The sequence below is a fragment of the Cervus canadensis genome, chromosome 8 (genome assembly GCF_019320065.1).
Source record: "Cervus canadensis isolate Bull #8, Minnesota chromosome 8, ASM1932006v1, whole genome shotgun sequence".
NCBI lineage: Eukaryota > Metazoa > Chordata > Mammalia > Artiodactyla > Cervidae > Cervus > Cervus canadensis.
This window is the reverse complement of record NC_057393.1, coordinates 67466179-67486932: the sequence shown is the minus strand read 5'-3', so window position 1 is coordinate 67486932 and position 20754 is coordinate 67466179. Positions and strand designations below refer to the sequence as shown.

General features: G+C 52.0%; 1 protein-coding gene across 1 annotated transcript in view; it reads left to right on the top strand.

Annotated features, from left to right (window-relative positions):
* Positions 1-20754, top strand: part of COL13A1 (collagen type XIII alpha 1 chain) — a 150334-nt gene that overhangs the window by 7559 nt on the left and 122021 nt on the right. The window contains 1 exon segment of the mRNA XM_043476738.1: positions 12078-12147. Coding sequence (XP_043332673.1) covers positions 12078-12147 — 70 coding nt within the window.

Genomic DNA, 20754 nt, shown 5'->3' with positions numbered 1-20754 from the left:
GAAACCCAGGTAGTGTGGCCCCAGAGCTGGCATTCAGAGCCACACGTATAGACGATCTGTATAAAGTACCACTAAGTCAGCTGAGGCAGGTCACAGAGGCCAGGCTCAGGGACTGTTCAGTTTGGTTTGTCACAGAGGTGGCATTGACCGAGCTGACCTGATGTCAGCTCACATTACCATCTTTGTTTTAAGAATGGCACCGAGGCTTACATCAAGTCTTGGTGATGAGGACCCTCAGGAAAGTCCCAGTCCAGCCTTGGCTTCCAGAATGTTTGGGCTTCCAGGAGGGAGGGGCTGGGTCTTGTCCTTTGGACACTGAACTGTCCTCTAAGGAAGCTTAGCCCCAAATCTGGGAGTCATCCCCAGGCAGAGCAGAGTCCTTCAGGAAGAAGATTCTGCACAAGTCCCTATCTCAGCCCTGCTGTATCACTCTGCCCTCACTTTTTTTCTCCCTCCTCTGCCCTGCTGCCTTCCTTTATAATGTGCATCTATCTGACTGCCTCTGCAGTTTCTTGAGTGTTTTGGGGCAAAATAAGGATAAAAGTCCTCTAGAAACTTAACTTTTAAAAGTGACTCTCCCCTCCTTCTCTCATGTCTGCACACCCTCAAAGGCCTACCCCTGGACTGGTGATGAGTCAGCTGCATAATGGTACCTGCAGGACTTTTAAAATATACCAGGGCTGACCCCTCTTCCCTAAACCCTGATGTGAATCCCTGTGGGCAGGATCTGGCAGTGGGTTGTCTAACAAGCTCCACAGTTGACAGTCCCTCCCAAGTTGCTCTGTAGCAAACATTGCACTTATTTTTATAAATATTTCTTTTAACTAACCATTTTGGTGTGTTCAAAATTGTACTTCATTTTTATCAAAAGAGACAGAGACAGAAACTGTATCTGTTCCCCTGAGCCAGGATCACCCTGTGCAGTTTACCCAGGGCCCCTGGCCTGAGTCCAGAGCAGTGCTTCAGGGGCTGATGGTGGCAGTCATGAGGGTCACAGTGAGATTCAGTAACAGTCCTACCACGCACTGCATGGTTTGAAAGTATGGGAGGGTTAAAGAAGGGGAAGCATTGGGGTTAATTGTTTTTGGAGCAGGGTGTTGGGTTTTGGTTTTGGTCTTGTGTGTCCATGCTAAGTCACTTCAGTCATGTCTGACTCCTTGCGACCCCATGGACTGTAGCCCACCAGGCTCCTCTGTCCATGGGATTATCTAGGCAAGAATACTAGAGTGGGTTGCTGTGTCTTCCTCCAGGGGGTCGTCCCCACCCAGGGATCAAACCAGTGTCTCTTAAATCCCCTGCATTGGCAGGCAGGCTCCTTACCACTAGTGTTCTTGGTTTTGCTATACATATATATATATATATATATATATATATATATATATATTTCCTCCCCCCCCCCCGCCTTTGGCTGCAGAGGCCCTGCATTGAGGCACACAGGCTTAGTTGCCCTGCAGCATCTTAGCAGTGGGATCTCAGTTCCCGATCAGGAATGGAACCTATGTCCCCGGCATTGAGAAGTGTGTTCTTAGCCACCAAACCACCAGGGAAGTTCCCTGGTCTTAGTTTTTCAAAGAATAAAATCAGCTGAGAGTTTGTTATCCATCCAGAAGGAAGGTGGTTACAGGAGAAGCCTTAGGAATGCTTCTCCCACCTCTTTTGGTTGGATTCTTCCCCTCCCAGAAGCAGTCTTATTGAGTCCTCAGTAAACTGGAAAGAAAGTCAGCGAGCTCCTCCAAGGGAAGCTGAGGCCCGGGTGCAGAGAGGGGCTGGGAGGGCCGGAGCAGGCTGGGGTCCTGGCTCTTCCACGTGTTGTCTGCTTGGCAGGCAGGCTCCAGCAGCAGCCTCAAGTGGGCACTCCCGTCTGCTGTCTACAGACCTCCTGCCTGGGGTGCTGGCCTCCCTGCAAAATCTCTTTGTGCCCCAAAGGGCAGGGATGTGGCTGTTGGCAGCAAGGACTCCTCCAGTCCTTCAAAGGGGGAGGGCAAGTGAAGTACAAAGGGGCAGAACTGCCCGCCTGAGAGGCTGGGCACAGCCTTTCCGGGAGACATTGGACCTCTGACTCCCCTCCTGGAGGCTATTGTGGGTTTTCCCAAAACCTCACATGGCCGGAGTCTACATGGACTGGGCCTCCTCAGCCCCCTTTCTTCACCTTTCCCTCGTCCCCACCTTCCCTGGCCTCCAAGCGAAGTCTCTGTCTTTCCTTAGCTCAGCTCATAAGCTGCCATGGGCAGCTCTGGTCCACCCTGCCCCCTGCCAGGCTGCTCATTCCTACCTGTTTTTTAAGTTCAGCCAGGGAGGCCCTACTGCCCCCAGAGGACACATCTTCCCCACAAAGGCTGTCACAGGACGTGGGGCTCTGCCATCCTCGGGACTTTACACCTGCAGTCTCCTGTACACTACAGAGGCCCCGTGAAGGTGCCTCTTCAGCCACCACTTGGAGGTTTTCTGCATCAGATCCTGTTCTGACAAGGTGGCCTGTGAGGCAGGACAGGAAGCGTGACCTCTGGGAACAGGGGTGAAGAAAGGGGGCTGGTTAAAGGGGCATCAGCTGGGGTTCTCCCAGAAACAGCCTAAGTGACTTCCCTGGGAGCTGGGGAGGGGGAGACTTGGGAAGTGACATGGGAAGTGAGAGTGGTCCTGCCACCTCCAGCATCTCCCTACTCATGGAATCAGTGTTAGAAGGAAAGGAGTCATGTGCTGGAATGAGTTCCCAAAACATCCCTGGTTCTCAGACTTGCACACCCTCAGTAACGAGGAGATCACTACCTTATGCAGCTGGCTGCTCCAGGATTAGACAGCTCGGGCTGTAATGTTGTATGTGTTCTTCATCTCCTCAGAGCTCCAGGTCCATCCTACACTGCCATCCCACTCCTCCAGCATGTCTTGAAAGCACCTCAAATTCAGTGTCTCTAAGCTAGCAGGACATCCGCCCCTGCACACCCAGCACTGCACGTCCTGACTCCAGGACGGACTGAACTTTCTCAGCCTCCCACAGAGTCATCCTCTTCTGTGTGTCATGCCTGCCTCGAGCCACCCAAGCCGCCCTTGGCTCTCCCAGGCCATGGCAGGAGACCCCACTCATCTGCCCTTCTTCACTCTGCCCCGCCCCCTTCATCATCTGCATGGCAGCCAGGATAGTCTTTCAAAAATTCTAAGTATGATCACCCCAGTTCTCTGATTACAGCCCTTCAGTGACTTCATATTGCTTCTTACTGCGATTCTTGAGGGGAGGCCCCTGCCACCCTCTGTAGCCTCATGGTTCACCTTCTCTTAGGGTCCAGCCAAATGGCTGTATGTGGTCATGGCTAAGAGCACAGATTCTGGACCCAGATTGCTGGATTCAAGCCCAGCTCTGCTAATTACTGACTGTGTGACCTTGGGCAAGTGGATTAACTTCTCTGTGCTTTGGCTTGTATCTCTATAAAATGGGGTTAAGGATAGTAAGAGTATCACCCTCTTACGTGTGTTGTTTTTAGGATTAAAGAAAGTTAAAACAAGCGCTTTGAGCAGTGCCTGGCACTCCAGGAATAGATGTTGCAGTCTCCTGAAAAGAGTCAATCTCCCCACTCGCCCACCCACTTAGGACAGGCACAGGGAGAGAGGGTCAGGGGTGCAGAGCCATGTTCAGATGTTGCCTCTGCTGTTCTTGGCTGTGTGCTAGTTAATTCACCTATCTCTGTCTCAGTTTCCTCGTTCGTGGGTGGGTTTCTGTGAGTGCTGAGTGAGTTAATATGCGTAAGACTGCTGCCTGGTTTCTGAGAAGCACCTTATTGTATCAGATCTTGGCCGTTTCCCCCATACCTGGGCCCCTCCCCTGGCAGGTGGCTGGCATCCTCAGATGTCAGCTCAGCTGTCACTTTCCCTTGATGCACCAGCCGAGTCAGTGCCCCCGGACGGGCTCGCGACACCTCACCCCTCCTGCCAGAGCTCTGATGACAGGGGCTGCTTCACGCTGATGTGTGGTGCCCCTCCCTAGAGAGTAAGCCCCATGAGGGCAGCCTCCGTGTCTGCCCTGCTCACACGTGGGGCCCCAGCACTTTGCATGGCTCTGCAAACAGAGATGCTCGATACCCACTCGTGAGTGGGAAAGTGGGGGAGAGGCTCTGATCTCCATCCCAGCACTCTTGCCTCCAGTCCCTCCCCACTCTACTGTGGGGGACCCTGCTTCATCCTGCACTGGATGTAGAGATGACCTCAGGCCCCCCGAAACTGGAGGTCCTAGGCCTCATGCTAACCCAGCGCCCATCCTGTTTCCTGTCTCCTGAGGCTGCAGCAGAGTCTTTGCTGAGCTGGAAGAACTTTCTCATACGAAGGCTGGAAAGTTCACACCGGGGCGTGCACCTCTATCCCCAAGTTTTCTGGCCTGCAGAGCCTAAAGCAATGTCTCTCTGTGATTCTGGTGAAATGGGGAGGCAGCAGCAGCTCATGGCATCTAGAGAGTCCCCTGTTTCGTGGCCCTGGGAGTCTGTGATCAGACGCCAAGTCCCTTGCACAAAGAGAATGGGGGAGGAAGGAAGAAGACAGTTTCTCAGACTGCCCCAGGGCACCCGCTTCTGGCCCCCAGCACACAGTCTCCCAGAGCAGACAGGGCGAGTCCAGTTTGTGTGGGTGTAGGCTGAGTGTCTCGGTTTCCTCTACTTTGATTTCATCCCACTGAGCTGCCTGCGCTCAGGGGCAGGCAGCCACACGCGGGCCCGTCCCCTTAACAAATCCCTCTGTCCATCTCCTGCCTTTTCTGGGATCCAGCCTTTGCTTCTCCTTGGATTGCCCTCCCCTGCCCTCTTTTCTATCTGAATTCCCCCCATGCCAAGGCCAGAGCCCACGTGGGACCACAGGGATGGATCTGGGATGGGGGGTGCAGGCCTAAAAGTAAGTAATTTGGTTCAAGTGTGGATCAGTGACACTGGACCAGGCCCTGCCCTCAAAGGGCCACCTCAAGTCTCCAGCAGGACACCAGCCCCATAGCAGCTATGGCCTGGGGTAAGGAGAATACTCCAGCAGCTGGGCTGGGGCACACACTCTGTGCCAGGCATTGTAATCAGACACTGGCACAGAGCTTTGCCCAGCTTGGTCATTTCAGTGGGCAAATCCTTCTTTCAACTTCTTGTTCTTGTGGTCAAAAGGCAGGGCGGCAGACAGGTCCCTCACTCACCCTCCACCTTGTAGGAAGAAGGGGTCTGAGTTTCCCGGGAGGTGGAGGGGTAGGACCACGTGTCGGCAGCAGTACATGAGGCCAGGCCAGCCTCACTGTGGCAGGTGGGAGGAGGCAGGCCTGGCATCAGCTCAAGAGAGAAGTGGCCTTCATCTGGTCACTGAGAAAAACAGGCTGGCATAGCAGGTGCTCACCCTTCTGCACATCTGAAGCCCTCTTTCGATTTTCTAGTCTCATCTCATCTTATCCCTCCAGCTGTCCTGTGTGGTCCAGTGATACCTAATAGTATTCCTGTTCTATGGACGAGGAAACCAAAGCCCAGAGGGGTAACACCTCTTGCTTCACAGTTAGTGGGAATGCTGGGACTAGACCCCAAGGTCCTAACACTCCCAAAGGTAGCTCCAGCCTGTATCAACACCACATGCCCCACAGACAGTGATGTTTCATTGGAAGGGGGGGAGCAGCGGGGCATGCACTAACACCAAATAGAATACCATTGCAACCTCCAAGGGCAGATGGGTTTTCATAGGAGTCATACACTAATATCAAAAATTAATTATTAAATGCTAAAGCACTTAGCACAGTGCCTAGTATATATAGCTGAATACGGATAACTATTACTATTAATATTACTCCTATTTAATAAGTCCACCTGGTAAGTACTTTTTGGTTTCCAAGGCACTTCCCACAGCAACACTTGAGAGGTTACTGTTGCTCGGTCATGTCCAACTCTTTGCGACCCTGTGGACTGTAGCCCACCAGTCTCCTCTGTCCGTGGGATTTTCCAGGCAAGAGTACTGGAGTAGGTTGGCATTCTCTTCTCCAAGAGATCTCCCTGATCCAGGGATCGAACCTGGGTCTCCTGGCCTGAGGCTAATATCCCCATTTTGCAGATTCTCTGGGAGGGGAGGTGCCAGGCTCAAGGTCACGATTATTATGGAAGTCGGAGCTCACCTGGCCTCTGCTCTGGGCTCCCTCCCTCACACCATGACTTGGATCCACCCACGTATTACAGAGGCCCAGCTGAGCCTGAGCCCTTTAAGAGTGCTGGGGCTGGGCTCAGGGAGGGAATGGGCCCTAAACCCTAGGCCAGACCGGAGCTGCGTTCTCTGGGGAGAGTGAGTGGCCACTTGGCATTTTCCCTTTGATACTGATACAGGCATTTTAATAGCTGCAATGATCAGGCAGGTGGTATTTCAGCTCTGGCCATGTGGGGCATTCCAGGAGGCCCTGGCTGCCAACAGGGGTGAAGCAGGAAGGCTTCTCTGTCCAGGGCAGCTGGGGGTCCACCCCAGGGACTCCGAAAGGTTTACACCTGCCCCAGAGCCTCAGCATGGGGATTTCAAACCAAGGGTCTCAAACTCAGATGCCTAGGGGGGCCAGGCTAGTGGCCTAGGGCAGTGAGACTAGCCAGGGGTAGGGTCCTGTGGTGGTCTGGATAGCACATGCCCACCTCAAAGGGGCAGCCATCCTCCCATTTACAAGACAGACCAGAAATCTAGAACTGCACAAGATCTCCTGAGCAACACGTATTTACTGAGCACCTACCATGTGCCGGGCCATGTTGTAGGCACTGAGAATATATTAATAGCAATGAATGAAGCAGATCAAAATATTCGTGTCCTTGTATAGCTTGCTTTCTAAGGAAAGGGGAAGCAATAAGTAAGCTAAATAAGACAATGACAACGACAACAAAATTGGAAGGAGAAAATAAAACAAGGAGGAAGGCTAGCAAACCTATTACAGAAAGGCCTCATGGAGATCAAGCCAGGAAAGAGGCTAAGAGCCTGGTAGGAGTGGTCCAGGGGAGAGCAGGGAAGATACCTTCCATCAGGGAGTTTTTCTAGGAAAAGAGCTAAGTAGAGTCCATGAGGATTTTTCATTTCTTTTCTTTTTTTATGGTGGGAGGAAGAACAGCATGCTTGCGTAAAGATTGTATCAGGGGTAAGCAAACAAGCCCTGGATCCCACTGGAAGGCTGTTTCAGTAAATCCGCTTTTATGGGAACATGGACATGCTTATGTTGCTTTGCACCTACACCGTAGAGCTGAGTGGTTGTGACAGAGGTCGTATGGCTTACACAGCCTCAGATATTTACTAACTGGCCCTTCACAGAAAACAGTTGCTGAGCCCAGACCCTACCCCACACCAAGTTCATCCTGTGCCCTGTCCATTCTTTCCCCTGTGTACCCCCTTCCTTTCATCCGCCACTGTCTATCAAGCTGCCAGGCCATAAACGGGACCCCTAGTGTCTCTCTGTTGGATGTGTGACTGACAGCCTCCAGAGAGGAACCTCAGCCTCCAACCTTCTCACTGTCGTGGTCTTTCTCAACATGCTGCTGGAGGGCCCTCGGACCAGCCAGATTTGACAACGTGCTTCCTCTGCTTCAGACCCTTGGTTGGCTGCTTTGGGCCGAACCCTTACCTGGGCACAGAACCCCCATCACCCACTCAGCTCTCAAAGTCTGCAACCAGCTGGATGCTCCTCAACACGTGTCTCCCACATAAAGTTCAAATTCCTTCGTTGATGGGGACTGTCTTGTTCTCTGTTTTGTAGTCTCACAATTAGGAGGAGCTCCATATATACGGGGTGAGTTGAACCAAAGTATTGAGCCTGGGCTTCCCTGGTGGCTCAGTGGTAAAGAGTCTGCCTGCAATGAAGGAGACCCGGGTTCAATCCCTGGTTTGGGAAGATCCCCTGAAGGAGGGCATGGCAGCACACTCCAGTACTCTTGCCTGGAGAATCCCATGGACAGAGGAGCCTGGCGGGCTGCATTCCATAGGGTCACACAGAGTCAGACATGACTGAAGCGACTAAGGAGCAGTAGCCACATATACAGGATGAACTGAACCAAAGTATTGACCCTGGCTTCCCTGGTTAGCTCAGCAATAAAGAATCCTCCTGCCAATGCAGGTAGACGTAAGAGACACAGATTTGATCCCTGGGTCAGGAAGACCCCCTGGAGAAGGAAATAGCAACCCACTCCAGTATTCTTGCCTGGGAATCCCATAGACCGAGGAGGCTGGTGGGCTACAGTCCATGGGGTCGCAAAGAGTCCAACATGACTTTGTGACTAAACAGCCACAACACTACAACATTGAACTTGAAGGCAGAGGACCTGGAATTTAATCCCTCTGTGGCTTACCTGTTCAAAGCAATTCCCCTTTCCTCTCTGAGTCTCAGTTTCCTTTATTATTAAATGGGGCTGTTTGTGGCCTGCCTTGCTGCGGGGCGTGGATATGACCCTGGTCAAGGCAGCTCCTTCAGCTGAGAGCGGTTCCTAGTGAGGCGCTGAGCTGTCAGCAGCCACCATACCCCACAGCTAAGGATGAGCCTGACCGCGAGAGCCGATGGCTGACCGCAGCGTCTGTACTAGCTCTGGAGTGTCATGGCTGTCAAGAAGCTGTGGAAATGTCACGAATCTGTGCCCTTCTAAATTTCAATGCCTTTGCCAGCACCCCAATGATCTGCTTTTCCCACCACTTTTTTATCCTTCCTTCCTTGACCGAGTCACTCCTGCCACACTGTCCCTTCTCCTCTTCCTTGAAAACTCCACATGCAGCCCTATCTCTGAGCCTTGGCTTCTGCTGTTCCTTCTGCCTGGAACACACTTCCTCCAGATCTCTCCATGACTCATTTCTTTACTTCAGTCAGTTCTCTCTGCTCAAACGTGCCCTGCACACGGAGAACTTCTCTGACCCCTGAGTTTACATTACCACCTTCTGTCACTCTCTGTCTCCTTACCCTGGTTTACTTTTCTCTATAGCACTTATCACCACCTGGGATATATATTCATCTGTTTCTCTGTTCATTGTCTCCTTCACTGGAAGGTGAACCCAGGAGGGCAGAGCTCCTGTCCATCTTGGGCTGCACGCTCCATCTCCAGGGTCCAACCTGTGCTTGGCATCTTGCTGTTATTGAATGAGTGATAGCCCTAATGGTTGCAACCTACAGCCAAAATGCTGCCCACTCGGTCAATGGCTTCTTAGCCGTTGACCAGCTCCTTCATTTAACAGACTTGGGTCACACACCCACTGTTGCCACTCACAGCCACAGATAAGCCCCTTGGAGAGCCTACAGGTTGTTGGTCGGAAGGGATGTGGAAGTGGGTATGCACAGTCCCTTCCTGGAAAGTGGTGCTAGTGAGCTGGGTTCAGAGCTGTGCATCAAAGGGCCTTCTGCCAGACCTCATTCTGGGATGTCCTCGATTTGCCCAGGGGCCACCCTGTGCCCACCTCAGTGTTCATCTACCCAGTATCTGTGTGCCAGCCTCCCTTTCTGAGTGAGGGGCTCCCCCTTAGGGCTGTTCCTTCCTTCCTCCTCCTATGTGCTTTGACCTCCTGTCCTCTTCTGCCCTCCCCTTCAACACGGCATATCTGTCCCTACCCCAGCACGTGCGCGCACACGCACACACACACACACACACACACAGACACACACACACACAGACACACAGACACACACACACACACGGTGGCTGAGCTCCCTCTGCCAGGGGAATTTGTATACATCAGCATGGAGTAGACTTTGCATCAAAAGGCCTGAGTTCTCATCCCATATCCACCACATACTGGTCCAAGTTCAAGTCACTCAGTCTCTCTGAACCTACTTTCCTTCATCAAGAAATGCAGTCACTATTTGGCTTCCCTGGTGGCTCAGAAGACCTGGGTTTGATCCCTGGGTTGGGAAGATCCCCTGGAGAAGGGCATGGCAACCCAGGCCAGTGTTCCTGCCTGGAGAATCCCATGGACAGAGGAGCCTGGCAGGCTACATTCCATAGTGTGGCAAAGTCTGACACGACTGAAGCCACTTAGCATGCACGCCGAGTTTGATTATGAAAACTGGATGTGATTCCCTGTGTGAAAGCACCCAGCTCAGCGCCAGTACGCAGCGGGGGCTCAGCCGACATTAGTTTGACGGGAATCCTCGGGAAGATGTCCTGCCCTTCTGTCTCTACTGCCAAACTAGAGGTGATACCGAATCCTACGACACCTTGCAGGTGGCTTCCTTTGCCCTCACCCTGAGTGGCAGGACTACACAACCATGAGGAGGCAAGTGCTGGGGAAAAGCTTGTGAGGAGCCAGCTGGCATCGTGGCTGGTCAGCACGTTGGAGTGGGGACCAGAGTGCACAGGACAGTCAGTCACAGCCAGCTGTGCGATACAGGCCCCGTGTGGCTAGACCTTCCAGTATGTTCAAAAGAAGTTAGAAACACAGACTTTCATGTGAAATCAGCCTCATCAAAAGATTGGTGACAAATTCATTGGGGGAAAAAATCACTTTGGAGCCAAGTAAAATATATCTAGGGGCCAATTTGACTCTGCTGCTACTGGCTTCTAACTGCAGTCCTAGCTTCAGAGAAAGGAGTCCAGATCTCAGCCTTCCTCCACCATGGTTTTGACCAGGTTAGCCTCCTCTCTGAGCCCAGGTCCCTTACCTATAAAAGGAATGTAATTATTGTTTCTGTTCAGTTGCTAAGTCGTGTCTGACTCTTTGTGACCCTGTGGATTGTAGCCCTCCAGGCTCCTCTGTCCCGTACTATTACCCTGAGTTTGCTCAAATTCATGTCCATTGAGTTGGTGATGATATCTAAACATCTCATCCTCTGCCACCCCCTTCTCCTTTTGCCTTCAGTCTTTCCCAGCATCAGGGTCTTTTCTAGTGAGTTGGCACTTCACATCAGGTGGCCAAAGTATCGGAGCTCCAGCTTCAGCATCAGTCCTTCCAATGAATATTCAGGGTTGTTTTTCTTTAGGATTGACTGGTTTGATCTCATTGCTGTCCAAGGGACTCTCAAGAGTCTTCTCTAACACCACAGTTCAAAAGCATCAATTTTTCAACACACAGCCTTCTTTATGGTCCAACTCTCACATGACTACTGGAAAAACCATAGCTTTGACTATACAGACCTTTGTCAGCAAAATGATTTCTCTGCTTTTTAATATGCTGTCTAGGTTTGTCATAGCATTGCTTCCAAGGAGCAAGTGTCTTTTAATTTCATGGCTGAAGTCACCATCCACAGCGATTCTAGAGCCCAAGAAAATAAAATCTGTCACTGCCTCCACTTCTTCCCCTTCTATTTGCCATGAAAGTGTAATCACAGCTAACACTTATTGATGACTCTTGGGGATCAGGCACCTTTCTTTCTATGCACCAACCTCTTTGATCTGTCAGTAACCTAAGAGGTTGGAACCGTTAACAGCTCAGGGTCTGAGAAAAGCCAGGAGCCCAGCAGTCTGGCCCCAGAGCATACCTGTTAACCTCTGGCTTCCCCTCCAACTCCCTCCGTTGGTGGTGGCGAGGACGGGGGTGCTCAGCCCCTGCCCTTTCCAGGTGTCTGTACTGGCAGCTGTGTGTGTGTCGTCCATTCATCTCCACGGAAACGGCAGCTCCTTGGGCAGGCATCTCAGTCTGCTTCTTGCCGCATCTTTGGTGCCTTCCAGATTAGCTGCAGGGTAGGGAAGCTGGTGAGGGAGGGGTCTGATGGAGGGACAGTGGTCCTGCCTGTGTCTGCCTCTGTGAGTGACACAAGAAGAACAGAGGTCACTGTCCCTGCCCCCGGGATGCATAGACACTCAGAACTAGACAGGAAACAATTAGCAGAGAGCCGAGAAGAGCAGGTCGTTGTGCTCATGAGTATCGGGTGCAGGAAGGCCAAACTGCTTTATAGGGTCTTGTGCTCAAGTTAATTTTCTTCAGAGCTCTCCAAAGACATCAGACCCTGAGGTGACTGAGATGGGACTCCTCCATCTGCTTCTTATTACCCAGACGCCCGGTGGCCAGGGTTTGATCCAGGATCAGTGCCCCGTCAGACCCCGCCCCCATCCCCCTCATTAGCCCCCTACCCTGCCCTCAATCCCTAGTTGCTTTCCAGGGCTTGGCATTTACTACCCCCAGTGACCCCTCTTCTCTGTCTCCTTGTGCAGAAATGGAAGCTCCACTCACGGAGGCGCCGGGAGACCCCGAAGACGTCCCCAGGATGCCACTGCCCGCCAGGTAAGGAGCCCCATGCAGGGGTGACAAGGACAGGGACACACACCAGAGGCCCTCTCAGTGGCCAGGCCACACTCTGTTCAGAGCGCCGCTTTTCATTTGGAAGATGGGAATGACAGTCTGTGATGTTCGCCTTCCATGTTCCCATTGATTGGCTCCCGCTCCCCATCCATCATTCATTTACTTATTCAAGCTTTCATTTGTTCCTCAACTCTTCTATGGGCCAGATACTGTGCACACCAGGCTGTGAGATCATATCTGATAATGCAAATGGCAAATTGTGCAATGTCACACAGAGTTGAAAGAAGCCCCTGAGACAGGGATCTGGCTCCTCTGATTTATCACTGTGCCGCCTGCGCCCGATAGAATCGGTTCAAAAGTACTTATTCCCAAATGAATGAATTACTCCATGATTGAAAAACTTTGCCTGTCCCACCTAGATTGCTTAGGGGGCTGTGTGTTCACTATCTGGTGTCTAGGCTACACACACACACACACACACACACACACACTCACCAACAAGGTTGAGGTTGCTGGGTGATGTGGCGTGATCAAGCTAACCAATCTAATGTGGATTCCGGGTCGTGGTCCATGAAGACTTTTCCAGGCTGCTCACCATTGTTGTTAAGCTACGAGAATGACAGATGGGCAAGTTTCATTATCCCCATGAGTAGCTGGAATGGGCAGCACCCCTTTGGGGGTGAGGGAGGAAGCTCCAAACAAGGGTATGTGAGGCAGGTAACACTTTCAAGGAACTGCAGAGGGTTCACTCTGCTACAGGTCTCTGCTGGCTCAGAGTCAGGCCCCTGGATGCCCGCTGTAGCAGGACACTCCCTGGGTGCTTCTGGCGGGCCCTCTGCTGGACACAGGGGCTGAGGAGCCAGCACTCAGGGTCCCCAAGCCAGGGAGAAGCGGCCAGCAGATGCTGAGCTTGTGGGAAATGGAGGGACCACATTTATTGGCGGGTGAGTGGGCTGAGTCACAGCTGGGAGTTACAGTTCAGGTGGCACGGGAGCTGGTGAGACCGTGATGGGCTTCAGCTGGCCTCAGTCAGAAGAGGGTCATCTGGGTTAATTAAAAGGGTGTCCAGGAGCCCTGGGAAGCTCCTTCCCCCCTTGGGGCCCCGGAGATTGAGCCCTGGGATCTGGGTTAGCTTTTGGGAAGAGAATGCCAAGATTAATGAGATGAGATGAAGGTGAGGCTGTGTTGACGGAGCCTGGGCAGAGCAACTGTGTGCATTGGGGTTTCTGAGGCAGCCCAGGTTTCATCACGGTGTCTGTCATCCTCATAATTCCTGGTCAGTTGCAATTGTTCTTGCTTGAAGTACATAAAGCTGATGACAGGCAGGAGATTTGGAGCCAGGGAACATAGAGGTTTGGATTCCAGCTCTGACATTTACCAGCTGTGTGATCTTCAAGGGAGTTATTAACCTCTCTCTGCCCCGATGGTCTTCTCTGAGAAATGTGGGTAATACTCACCTTGCAGTCATGTAGCAGAAGTTCAGAGAGTTCCATGGAGAGTACTTAGCACTTTCCTGATTCCTAGTTAGCACTACTAGTATTTTTTTCTGCTCCATTCCTCTCACACTTTAAAGATCACTGAAATCCTTATCAAACACTGTGTCCTGGTGTCAGAGGCACATTTACAGGCAGAAAGAGGCTCGGCTGTATCCTTTCCGTGCCTACCATCAAAGTGGGGACCTAACCAAGAGGGATCCATTATGTGCTTGGGAGAATCCAGCTCAGGTGGTCCCAGGAAGCTGGGAGCTAGGAAGGGATGCCACGGGAGGGAGGAAGAATCTAGAAGAGCGCTGCTTCAGCTCTTGGCTGGTGAGGAGAAAGCCGTGAAGCAGCATGAGTGACTCGGGGATTCTGGGGATGAGGAAGGGCTTATGCAGGCCCTTGTGGGAAGGGTCCCCAGCAGGGACTGATTTGGCCAGGAGATGGGAGGAGAGTGAGCAGGGACACCTGCAAGGGGTGTCGGAAAAGTCCCTAGAGGACAGTTTGGCCCAAAGTACAGATCGGATCCAGGTGGGCAACACCAGGGGCATTTAAAGGCCCCGAACTGAGGCAAAATCAGAAGGAGAATAAGATGTGTTCCCAGCTTTTTGGAGAGTCAGTAGAGAAGGATGTGAGGGATGCTTAGAGGTGTCTCAGACAGCAGAACTGCAGAATACAACGCATCTCCTAGAACAGTCTGGGTCCCACTCGGTCCCTAGACCTGTCCCCTCTGCCCCACCTGAGGCTTCTCGCCCCATGGTAAAGGTATCTCCTCTGCACGCAAGCCTGGGCCATGTGGCCAACCTGTGCTGAGTAATACTAGTTACTGCCCCTGCCCCTCACTGGGCAGCCAGGCTGTGCCTGGCAGAGTATTGAACACTTGACGTTGACAGATGACCTTCCCCAGAACACTGGAAGCTGGCACAATGGAGTTCTGGCATTCTGAAATGTCTGCGATTCCCATAGTCAGTGGAATACCGCTCTCATCTTTGTACCTGAATCATGCATCTCCGACTATTTTCTTAGGGTTAGAGTTTATAAACCACTTTATGAACCATTTTTAGTCTCCTGATACTTGGAGAAGAGGACTTACAAAATTGCCAAGTGTCACATACAAGGCAAAACATTATTCACTTTTTTTTTTTTTGCCAGTGTCTAATATTGTGCTCTACATGTAGTAGATGCTCAATGAATATTCAATAAATCATTATCAGTTATCATTCCTGGATGATTAGATTCTCTCTGGTGTTCTCCATCTGACCTTGGGTTGGTTTCTGACACCTTCTCTGCTCCGAAACCACTCGGTGTCTTGCCTGATGCTGAAATCACTTGCTGTTAGGACGCAACAAACAAGCACACACTCCTTCTGCCCACTGCGGCCACAGGATTTGGAGCCCCAGACCTGTGCCTGCCCTCAGTTTGCCTCTGTGGCCAGCCAGACCGAGGTTGGAGCCCTATGGTGGGTGTGTTCTTCCTTGTGGCAGCCTCGGGCCCCTGGGCGGCATCCAGAGAGGGCTTGGGACACACAATCGTGGGCAGAAAATCCACCTCTTTCCCTTCCTACTCTGACCTCGCCAGCATCCTCCCAGGATCCTCCCTGTCTCAAAATAGCCATCTACTGGCTGAGATCTGGCCGCACCCTGCTTCTGGGCTGTGTGTACTGTTTGCCCAGGGAGTGATGGGCCTGCAGCCTGGGACGGGATGCCAGAGGTCGAGCCTTGTTAGAAAGGTCACAGTGGCCAGAAGTTCAGAGGAATAGGTGTGGGCCATTTGCAAAGCATATTGCCTGGTGGGACAGGAGGAGGGTCTCAGGAACAGATATAAAGGCCGTGGGACTTCCTAGGCCACTTGAGAAGAATACACAGCTCAGGCAAACTCCCCAGTCAATGTCCCTGTTCTCAGTAACAAACCAGGAGCAGGACAATGTAGGCTCCAGTCAGCAAGGAAGCAGCTACTTGAGACCCGCCACTCTGGGGCTGGGCGGGGCGGGCAGCGGGTGGGACAGTTCGCCGTCACACACACACAGAGGGAGCTGTGACCAGCTGAGCCTCTGGATCAGATCACTTCACAGGCTGGGCCTCATCTCTAAGGCTCAGAGTAGGTCAGAGTCACGTGTTGACCACCAGACTGAGAGGTCTGCACTTTAAGAGCAGGGGCAAGTGGGTGATATGATCAGATTTGGGCATTCACGCCATCACCAGCACTGGCCCAGGGGATGGATGGAGGAGAGAGAAGTTGCCTTCAGCCAGGATGGTGGGAGGGGCAGCGGCCATCCTGTGGTTCAGGACTGCCAACAGGAGGTGTGCACGAAGTGTGGGGGATCCCAGAGGAGCCTGGGGCTCTGGGAAGACTTCACTGAGGCGGTGGCGCTAGAAGGTGGTTGTAAAGAACAAGAAGCAGGTGGGAGAGCACACAGTTAGAATACAAACTCAGTTGTCACCACAACCAAGGACACCCTCCCCGCACTCCCCCACCAAATACAGAGACTTCAACAAGGTAGAGGAGGATGACTCTTCCCTGGCAGGCCAGGGGATGGTGGTCCAGGCTGGAAGGCTGGCCCTGCCATCTTCATCATGTGGCTTCTGTCTCTGGGACCCTGGCACTGCTTTGTTCTCACCATCAAATGGCCTTTGTGAAAGGGAAGGGGCCCAGGAGAGTATACGCCCAAACCCTTAAAGGCAAGACTTGGGGAAATAATTAAAAATGCATCACTTCCCCTCATATCTCATTGGCCAACACTTAGTACATGGTTACCTTCTGGTGCAGGGGAGGCTAGGCAGTGTTTTATGCTGGGCGGCTCTGTGCCCAGACACAGCTTTATTGTTATAGGAGAGCATATCCTGGGGAACCACTAATAGTCTGCACAGAGTGCATTCCAGGCTGAGTCACGACATGGACGAAGGCTCAAGGAGTGAGAAAAAGACTTGTCTGTTTAGAAATGGCAAGCAGTTGAGGGAAGCCAGAGCATAGAAGTAGTGATGGGAAACACAGGTGGAAAAAGACAGCAGAGAGACAGGCTGAGGCATTCTGGCTCTCTCTGTTCAATGGGAGGCAAACGATTGTCATCCTGAGGGTGGTAGTTGATTGGTAATGTCTGCCTGCAAGGCTGTGCTAAGTTAGATCCTGAGGCTGCATCCAGGCCCATCAGAAAGTGTGGTGGTCATTTAATGATGTCTGCCGTGGGTATAGGAATGGTAGGCAGTGAGGCCTGTGTCCTGGCTGTGTTACCCACAGAGAGTAAGATGTAGTGTCAGAGAAGGCTTGGGGACATGGTGATGTGACCTGATCCAATTCATATTCTGGAGCCCAAACTAGCAAGGATGTGGAGGGCAGAGAAACCCCTTCCAGCAACACAGTCTGTGATTCTGTGGACAGAACTTTATTTTCTCATGTGCTGCTATTTGTGTTGAGGTTGAAACTGCCTCTTGGGCTTGGGTATTTTCCATAAGTGCTGAGAGCTGGCATCCACATGTCCTGAAGTCTTTCCTTTGTCTAGCCGGCCCTGTCTGTCCTGGCACCAGATTTCACCTCCCAGAGCCTCATGGTGTTTACAAGATCAGAACCTATGACCAGGGCTTCTATCCCAAACTGGACTGCAGTAGGGCAGATCCATCACCTCCTGCTCATTTCTTTGCAGTTCTCCTTAGTTCAAACTTGGCTAACCCAGAAAACAGAGAATTCAGACCAAAATATCCCTTGCTGCCATTGGTGAAGAAGAGGATTAAAGAGCTGATGGTTATTTTAGGGAGAACATTTAAATTACAGAAATACTGTTGTCAAAAACCCTGCTTTACATGCCAGTCACTGATGGTTAATTCTGAGTCATATTGACTATTCTTTAAAACACATCCCTAAGGACCAGTCTGGGAAGAGACACCCCTATTCAATTCAGGCTCTCCCTTGTTCTGCTTTCACATGCTGTGTCAGCTTCGTTCTCCCCACCCCCGTCCCACCTCCTCCTCCTGACTTTGCAGGTTTGACCTCCCACTCAGGCTCCGACCCCTTGTGGCAACATCAATGCTCCCTTTCCCGCGCCCACTGCACTCCATCCCTGGCTGGGTTCTGTCAGTTCCACTCCTCTGCTCAGAAAGGATCCATGGCTCCCTAGTGCTTATAAATGCCCCCACTCCAATGGTAAGCCCACATTATCTCTCCAGCCTAGTCTCTGATCAACATCCCATCATGCGGTACTCTTTTTGTTCAATAAAATTGGGCTGTTTACCTGCCCCGCCTGTATACCAGTGTCTCACGTGCGTGTATCTGCTCATGCTGCCTCGATAACTTTGTTCTCCGTTTCTACCTGATGAACCCTTCACCCCTCCAGACCTGCTACAGTATCCCCACAGTTCCTTCCATCTTTCTCTCCCACCCTAGTTCTGCTATTAAGTTACTATGTTAACATATTGCCTGGTGTGTGCTCAATGTATAATCCAGGCAAAACCACCTACTGGGACAAGTCATTTGTCTTCCAATGAGAAGTGAAAAGAGACCAAGATGTGTATACCTGTGAAGGTTTCTCCTTGGCCATGAGTGTCAGTGATTTGATTTAGATTCTACAGGTGCAATCCTCAATGTGAGGCACTTACACAGTGAGAGGAGCCTTTGTGGGTTTCTAGCCAGGGAGAACCTTCCCTGCCTATGAACACCACCAGGCAGCCTCCTTGATATCTCCCTCTGGATGTGTTTCAGGCCACCCAGCCTCAAAAGGCACACAGCTGAAGCCAATGTCCTTCCCCACACCCGGCCCTTTCCGAGAATTCCTGATCTTGGGGAATGGCGCCGTCAGCACACCTAGGCCAGAACCTGGGCGCCGACCTGAACACTCCCTTTTCCTTTCCATCCCCTAGATCACTGAGTCTCAGGTTCCCACCCTGCCAACCCCTCCACCTCCACTACTGTCGTCATCAGTCTGCCGCCGTCTCTCAGCTGACTTGCCGCAGGAGCCCCAGCAGGCCTCCGCCAATACCCTTTCACCCAGAAGTCAGAAGTCAGCACGTGCTCTGCTTGCTGTGTGTAGTCACTCAGTCGTGTCCGACTCTTTGTGACCCGAAGGACGGCAGCCCGCCAGGCTCCGGCTCCTCTGTTCATGGGGATTCTCCAGGCAAGAATACTGGAGTGGGTTGCCATGCCCTCCTCCAGGGGATCTTCCCGACCCAGGGATCAAACCCAGGTCTCCCACATTGCAGGTGGATTCTTTATTGCCTGAGCCACCAGGGAAGCCTGAAGTCAGCGTGGTCTTTTTTAAACTTAACGCATCACCCTATGGCTTCCCTGGTAGCTCGGGTTCAATACCTGAACCCCTGGAGGTCAGGAAGATCCCCTGGAGAAGGAAGTGGCAACCCACTCCAGTGTTCTTGCCTGGAGAATCCCATGGACAGAGGAGCCTAGCGGGCTACAGTCCATGGGGCCGCAAAAGAGCTGGGCACAGCTTAGTGACTAAACAACAAGGCTTTAGCTACGCTTTAGCCTTCGGCGCTTTCTGTCCCCTCCAGTATAAAGGCTTGAACCCCTAATGTGACCTGCTAACTCCCCAAGTCTCCCCTCCTGCTGGTCTCCCTTCTGCAGGCCCAGCAGGCTCCCTTGGGACACCCAGCTGCCTCTCCTCTGATGGCATTTGGATGGAGAGGCTGTAGATGAAGGGAGCTGCAGTCAAGTCAGAGCAGGGATGCTGTGCTTTGGCGATTAGACAACTGGTTCAATAAAGCCTGGACGCTGGGCTTCAGACGAAGGCATGTCCTGGAGACTTTGTGGCTCCTTTCAGCTCCAGCTTGTCCCAGAAGAGGGCTGGCTGAGGCCTTGGAAAGGGCACCTGGCCTCAAGGAAGCCCCCGGCCCTCACAGGAAGGGGTGGGTCAGGGAACAGGCCTGGGAAGGGCCACACAGCCAGGGATCCAGGTGCTGCCCTCTAAGAAAACACTGCCCCCCCTCACCCGCCCCAGCCCCCTGGAAGCGCCTCCCCTCTCAAGGCCATCCGCGGGAGTTTTAGAGCTGCCTGGGGAATTCTCTAAAGTTAATTTCTTCCCCATTTCCTCTCAAAAGCACTCCCAGACCCCCAGGCCGCCTGGAGGATGCTGATAATGTGTTTCTTCTAGATGGGCTCTGATAACGCCCACCCGGGTGGTCGCGGAGATTTGTAGAGAAATAAAAATAAGGAAATGGGGGTTCCGGACAGGCAGTGTGCTGCGCCCGGAAGGGCCCTGGACCGGGAACAGGTCCCAGACCCTGAGGACTTTGAGCAGGCCACTGCCCTGCCTCTGGGCCTCAGTTTCCTCACTTGTGAAGAGAGGTGGACACCTGTGAAGAACAATTTAACCGTATCTGGTCAAGTGTAGCAAGCCACCCCCCCTCTTGCCACACCCTAGAGAAACACTCACACGTGCATACGAGAGGAAAAGGTCCACCTCGGCTCTGTGTGTGCTACTGACCACAGGGAAAGAAAACCTAAATATTTGTCAGTAGCAGAGTGGAGACTCGTTGTGGGGTATTGAATAGTGATACAGTTAAGTCCCCTATGTACGAATGAGTCATGTCCCAAGAGCACGTTCCTAAGTCCAGTTTGTTCGTAAGCGCAACAAAGTTAGCTTAGGTACCCAACTGACACAATCGGCTAAACAGTACTGTACTATAGGTTTGTAATACTTTTCACACAAATGATACATGAAAAACAAACACAAACAATAAAATATTTAAAACTTTTCTAGTACAGTGCCTTGAAAAGTACAGTAGTGCCGTACAATAGCTGGCATACAGGGGCTGGCATCAAGTGGACAGGCTGCCCGTGCACCACAGCAGCAAGGGGACATTGGCCCGCTGAGGGTAAACAGGGGCCTCATTTTGTCCAGGGTTAGGTAAGTGCCCAACAGAGGCATAAGCATCACGTTTGGGAAGTGAGAGAGTAGGAGTGATGCCTTTGAAGAGAGGAATCAGGAAAGGCTTCCTGGAAGAAGTGGAATGTGAGGCAGGCCTCACAAGACCAGTGAGATGTCAGTAAATGAAAACCTTTATAAGAACATTGTGAGTGACAGAAACAGTGTAATAAAAGTGTAGAGATAGTGTTTCCCACTGTGGAAAGTGAGGAATAATCTAGAATGACTATAGCAAGCTCATGTGGA